Raw genomic sequence first — 7,500 nt, 5'->3', positions numbered from 1 at the left:
ACTGAAGAAAATGTGTCTGTTTGGTACCGATCGTTACCAATGCACGACGATAAATTTATAAAAATACACGAAACACAAATATTACATACAATCAAATTTCAACACTTGTTTTTTGGTTTCTTCTCTTCTACTCTAGCGTCATATCACTCGTAATATTTTTGCGAACAGAAGTAGCACTAGGCAGCCTTGCACTGAAGGTAAACCTGGAAGTAAAGACATTTCAATTAGCAATTTGCACATATCTTCTTTATAAATTTACACACATACACACACACACTCATACACACACTCACACTCACACACACACACACACACACATATATATATATATATATATATATATATATTTATATATACACATATATGTGTGTATAATATTCTTTGTATATTTCATCAAACAAAATTCAAACAGTTTAAAATGCTACTTAACAAAGGTCCATGAAAGAAATTAAGGAAATCAAATAAATCACTATATGGTAGAAAAGTTGTAAAGGGGATGCTTCCGTTCAAAAGAATGTCAGCGAATTATATGGTCACACTTGTAATTTAAGATGGAAAGACACATATAAGACATGGAAATCACAATGTGGATACCTCCGCCAATCCCAGAGGAAAATTTTTTAATTAAATGACCATGGTTTGCATCTGAATTTGGATCCATCTCAAATACTGACTTTTACTTATCGTATAGCCCACCCGTCCGACCGTTGTTGTTGAAATCAATCAATAACTTTCCAAGATTCAAATTGAGCAAGATGCAGAGAAAACAAACAAACATACTCTGGAGGATATATAACATTTGGACAAGTTCATTGGCGGAGGTAATTAAACTGGATATTGTTGGAATTACGGTTACTTGTTGCTGCTGACGCTCTACCCTCCATGATGGATGCGTGGTAAGGGAGGTCCCCGGGTATAAGGGCTTCGCTGCTTTCCCAGTAAAGATTGCTGATTGCTGCTGTGCACTTGACGATGACTGCTCCTCGACGAAGCAGTCTGGGCTTGAGAGGGAATCTCAGCCCTAGGACAGAGGTTTCTAATCCGGTTCCGTACTCCTCGATGACCTGGTAAGGCAACAACCAGGACGGTTCTGCCTAAAATGGGTTAAAAGAAGGTCTTTGAGTCATAATTCTGGAAGGGTTAATATGGTTGGTGTATATATATATATATATATATATATATATATATATATATATATATATATATATATATATGTATATATATATATATGAAAAAAACTTATTAAATGGTAGAATGGAAGCAACCATTAAAACAGATAGTAAGCAAATGGTATTTTCAAAATGGAACTCCGACGATAGGTAAAATTTGTATGTAAGTTTTTTTCTTATTTTACAGTACATCCTTAAGCAAAAAAATAAAAATAAATAAATAAAAAATGGTAAAATGGAAGTAACCATTAAAACAGACAGTAAGAAAATGGTATTTTCAAAATGGAACTCCGACGATAGGTAAAAAAAAATTAAATGGTAGTATGGAAGGAACCATTAAAACTGATGGTAAGAAAATGGTATTTTCAAAATGGAACTCCGACGATAGGTAAAATATGCATATAAGTTTTTTTTTTTTTTATTTTACAGTAGATCCTTAAGTTATTTGAACTTAGATACGTTATAATTTATTTATAGAAATGTGTATAGTTTTTATGAAATGTTCAAGAATCTATGTAAGGTTAATTGTGACCAAAGAACATGAATCTATCACAAGGGTCCTTCAATCTAAAAAACACAATATCCCCAATTATTTTGCAACTGAACAACCTTTTTAAAATGGTTAAGATGTTAAATTTTACCATATCTATAACACATATATATTATATATACATATATACACATATAACGTTTATATATATAATATATATATATATGTATATATATATATATATATATGTATATATATATATATATATATTTATTTATATATACATATATATGTATATATATATATATATATATATTTATATAATAGATATATTTATATTTATATATATATATATATGTATATGTATATTTATATATATATTATATATATATATACATATATATATATGTATATATATTTATATAATAGATATATTTATATTTATATATATGTATATATACAGCATATATATATATATATATATATATATATATATATATATATATATATAAATCAGAAAAAATGCAATGCTGGGTGAATCCTGACAAATTTCGTCACTAGAATGTCATCTAAAGGAATGAGTTAATGATAGAGATTTTTTATATAAATGATACAGGGAGAGTACGCACGGTCATACAAATATTTATAGAACAAAACATCAGAAAAATATGCCCCCTGTATTTGTGAAAACTTGCAGGTGCTGTCGTGGATGTAGCTCATATCCTTTAAGCCGGGTTGAGAACAGTTAAAGGGCATCGTAGATGTCCATTTGTTTTTCCAGGCCTTTGGATAGTTACCTACAGTTTCTTTTATAGTAATATGAGTTTATCTGGGATAATTTCTCTTATCCATTTATGTAGTGAAACATACTTACACGCATATATAGATGCCTACAAGCCTATATAAATATACACGTATGTATACATACATATATGCATATTCATGTATGTACATACGTATACCTATATACACACACACACACACACACACACACACATATATATATATATATATATATATATATATATATATATATATATATATATGCCTAAATGGACGCTTACGTACCTACTCAAATATATATTTGCACACTTAAGTATACATATCTATACATAAATACACATATATGCATTTGCATACGCATTTAGGTATATATATATATATATATATATACATATATATATATATATATATATATATATATATATATATATATATATATATATACACACACAGTATATAGGCTATATATATATATATATATATATATATATATATATATATATATATATATAAATATATATATATATATATATATATATATATATATATATATATATATATACAGTATATATATACATACACTACATTGGATCCTTCTCTCTGGTTAAGGTTCATTTTCCTTTTGCCTACACACATCCACACTGAATAGTCTGGCCTATTCTTTATATATTCTCCTCTGTCCTCAAACACCTGACAACACTGAGATTACCGAACCGTTTTTCTTCTCTCAAAGGGTTACTGCACTAATTGTGCAGTGGCCACTATCCTCTAGATAAGGGTAGAAGAGACTCTTTAGCTATGGTAAGCAGCTCCAAAATCAAACCATTGTTCTCTAGTCTTGAGTAGTGGCATAGCCTCTGTACCATGGTCTTCCACTCTCTTGGGTTAGAGTTCTCTTGCTTGAGGGTACACTCGAGCACACTATTCTATCTTATTTCTCTTCTTGTTTTGTTAAAGTTTTTATAGTTTATATAGAAAATATTTATTTTAATGTTGTTACTCTTCTTAAAATATTTTATTTCCCTTTTTCGTTTCCTCACTTTGCTATTTTCCCTGTTGGAGCCTCTGGGCTTATAGCACCCTGCTTTTCCAACTAGGGTTGTAGCTTAGCTAATAATAATAATAATAATAATGATAATAATAATAATAATAATAATAATATACAGTATATATATATGTATATGTATATATTGTATATATCCAAATACAATAAACAGTAAAGAATATGAGCATATGCATATACAAATATATATACATAATCATGAGCATCTAGATAAAAAAGATTAATATCATGCAGACATTTACAGTAAGAGCATATCATACATATTTATGCAAGTATAAATAAATAAAAAAAAAAAAACCATTATCACACACATGCAATTACAATATGCGGTACATAATTCCTAAGATAAAAACAGGTGCCAGTAAAGTCAAGTCTGCTATGAGAAATGAAAAACTCTTTGAAATCTCTTTGCATATAAATGGATCGAGTTTTTACATTCTATGTCGTGTATTCAAATCAGTATCAAACTTTATTTTAGAAAACTATACTCTATGACATTTCTTCTTTGCACAGGACCAATTAATAGTATGACTTTTTCTATCATGAACAAACATGACTATTTTATCCTGAATTTATCTTGCACTTTTCATGTTATAAAATATTTCTCATGAATTACAAGATATGATATACGCCTTTTTTATGAGGCTGTAATCTCAGTGCTATTTCTCTTAAATGTTATATTAACATTATTTTTCTAACAATTTGGCAATATCTTTTTAAGTGTTACTGTATTGCAATACAAATAAGTGTTTGTATGACCGTATAGATCCCTTTATTGTTATCAAAGGTCTTTTTTTCCTGTTATTCAATGGGTCGTCTAGTAAAATCTCAGGGTACTTTAGTATCTTGCCTATAGTCCTAATCTCGTTCATTTCATCATCAACATTTTCAGGGCTGCAAACTCGTAATGCTTAAAAACATATTCACCTGGTGTTTTTTAAGAGCTTTACGTATTTGATGAAATAAACGAGATTAGGGCTCTAGACATGAAATCAAAGTCTTCTGAGATTATATTAGAGGATGCTTTAACAAACAGCAAAAAGACCCTCTTTGGTAATAACAATAGAGGGAATTATATGGAAAAGATTTACTTGCACTGCTTCACAGTAACATTTTAACATTGTTAAAAAATTTCAATGTCAATGTAGAATTCGAGACCAATAACAAAATGAAAAACAGTTCTCATTAAGAGTTCTCCTTACAGTACCAAAGGATGCGTATATAATATGCACTAATTCACTCATGTGAAATATTTATATCAGTCAAACAGATAAGGCTCTTGAAAATAGAACGGAACAGCCTCAGAAAAGTGTAAGATATACTCAAGATAACAACTCAATGTTTGTTCATGTTTGAGATCAGAATCATTCTATTATTTGGTAATGTGCAAAGAAGTTGGTTCAATCCAATAACTTACTAGAAAGAAATATCATAGAGTTTAGTTGTATACAAAAGTTTTGATGGTTTTATATATATATATATATATATATATATATATATATATATATATATATATATATATATATATATATATATATACATTTATATATATATATACATACATATATATGAAACATTAACTGTGTAAAGTCGATGCAATTATATCCAGGGATATCTGCAGGTTTCATACATTTTAATTTTTCAAGTAGATGCTGGGTTTCTGGCTTGAGATTTATGGACATCATAATGTATATGTCTTTCTGATATTAATATATTTTATCTATACTATTATACATACTTTTTTTATACATACTTTATGTATGTATATGTATATATTTTCATGTATATATATATATATATATATATATATATATATATATATATATATATATATATATATATATATATATATATATATATGCATAGATAATTGTGTATGCATGTATACATAAATGTGCAACATATGTTTATGTATGCATCTATGTATATACATTTATGTGTGAAGGTATATATGTATGTATATGTTTTTGTAATTATATGGGTAAGTAAAACTATTTAAGATAAACACACATTAGTTTAAAAAAGAAATTTTAGTCGTGGAAAGACACCTGGACATTATAACTTCCGCCCACAAAGCACCATCATGCTTTTGTAAATGACATCGTTTGGACTGATGTTTTATCCTAAAAATGTTTCTATGTAGGTACTTATCCTCACTGTACCATGTATATTAAAATGTGAATCAATATTTTCTGTCTCTTGATTATGTCGTAGAGACGAAACTAGCCACGATTTACTTATCATTTTCATTTTCCATTCTGTATCAGATCATCGTAGGTTCCTGTGAGGTTTAGCCATGAGTGTATATATATATATATATATATATATATATATATATATATATATATATATATATATATATACACATATATATATATACATACATATATATATACATACATATATATATATATATATATATATATATATATATATATATATATATATATATATATATATATATATATATATATATATACAAACATAATATAAAGGAGGGGAAGAAATTATGTTATTAATAGGAATATTAAAGTTTACTAAGCAAAGCTCATTACTATTTTTTGAATTTTTTTATAATGTGACAAGTAAGAGGATAACGCGCTTCAGCGCGAAAGAAAACCTAGCAATGGTTTTGCTGAATTAGTCGCTTATCAGAAGTATTTTTTTTTTTTTTTAATTTTGCAAGTATAAGTCTATTACGAGAATTTAATCAGAGTATTTTTTTTTTATATAAACTATCGGAAAATTAAATATTCCCTAAATCATATTTTATTTTGTAATTTTTATTCTTCTGAAAACGCTTGAGGTTTTTCTCACTGGGATTACATCTTTCATCTCCTCTAGGTTTTTTAATGCTTTGAATATAAATTGCTTGGTGGATGCCCTCATGAATATAAATCAATCCTATCCCATACATACATGGAGGATTTTTCTTAGCTTTTGAAAGAAAAAAAGAAAAAAATAGTGAATCTTCGGAGTAAATTAATTCATCCATCCGTTATGTATAGGAATTCACTTACTTGGCTTAAATATTGTTTAATTTAATAGTACCAGTGATAATGATGTCAGTAGATGTAGCCCCCTTTTTTATTGTTATCATAAGCATTAATTGTAATTATATTGGAAAAAACATGAATTTCAGGATTTTCATGACAAATAACAGTGCAGTTTTATACATCTTTTTGTTTTTAGATTCCAGATTAAAAAACTTAACTTGTATAAAGAGGATTTCATTATGAAGTATATTCTAAAACGTTGGAAATGGTACAAAAGGTCCTTCCCTTTAATCATAGGTTTGTCATTACTCTGAAGGAATCAATTTGATTGAATATTAAACAAGAATAATAAGATTTATTATGAACTGAATCAAGCGGCACCTACAATAATTATAACTACAGGTGCAACTCGGGACGGATATTGTTTATGAGATCGACATTGAACCTCGTTGATGTCGCTCATTATCATGCAGTTCACTGTAATATTGCTACATTTAACAGCGTGTTTATGATATTACCATGAAATTTGGCAGGAACAGAAAACTGTGTTTCACATCAATCCCTGAAATTTTCGTTTGGATACATGAATTATTCTAGGAACAATTTACTCCACCGCCAAAAAATAACCATTCAACCCATACCGTAATAGACGTTTGCTGTGGCTTTCCTGTGGTAGATATCAAAATGAAAATTGCTATGGACAAAGTGGATATCCCTCCTATAAACATATGAAAATATCCTACGTGAAGTATCCTACGTGTAATTTACGGCGCCTCCGAAAATCGGCCTCCCGCTGATATCGAAAAATGGTTACTGTGACTTTCCTATGGCAAGTATCAATACGAAAATTGGTATGACTGTAGTTCACATAACATCCATCAAACCCTGTAAAAATCTTTGGATATCTGTAAAACTCTAGGAGTAGTTAGCTCCTCCTCACTTATTTTTTAGTTAAAAGTCGTCACTTATGAACAAAAGTGACAGCCAGGGCATGCCTAT

At 28.3% G+C, this 7,500-nt stretch overlaps 1 protein-coding gene across 2 annotated transcripts in view; it reads right to left on the bottom strand.

Moving 5' to 3' along the window:
• Positions 1–7,500, bottom strand: part of LOC137640640 (cell adhesion molecule 3-like) — a 66,143-nt gene that overhangs the window by 566 nt on the left and 58,077 nt on the right. The window contains exons 4-5 of one of the 2 annotated variants that reach the window (XM_068373137.1): positions 851–1,094; positions 1–203 (exon numbers count right to left, since the gene is read on the bottom strand). The exon at positions 1–203 is cut by the window's left edge and continues 566 nt beyond it. In XM_068373137.1, the coding sequence (XP_068229238.1) occupies positions 139–203; positions 851–1,094 (309 nt within the window). In that variant the 3' untranslated portion in view covers positions 1–138. The remainder of the gene's footprint in view (positions 204–850; positions 1,095–7,500) is intronic. The other variant, XM_068373138.1, reaches the window with a different exon arrangement.

This window comes from Palaemon carinicauda, chromosome 5 (genome assembly GCF_036898095.1).
Source record: "Palaemon carinicauda isolate YSFRI2023 chromosome 5, ASM3689809v2, whole genome shotgun sequence".
Taxonomy (NCBI): Eukaryota; Metazoa; Arthropoda; class Malacostraca; order Decapoda; family Palaemonidae; genus Palaemon; species Palaemon carinicauda.
The sequence above is the reverse complement of the archived record's forward strand: the minus strand, read 5'-3'. Positions and strand labels throughout refer to the sequence as shown.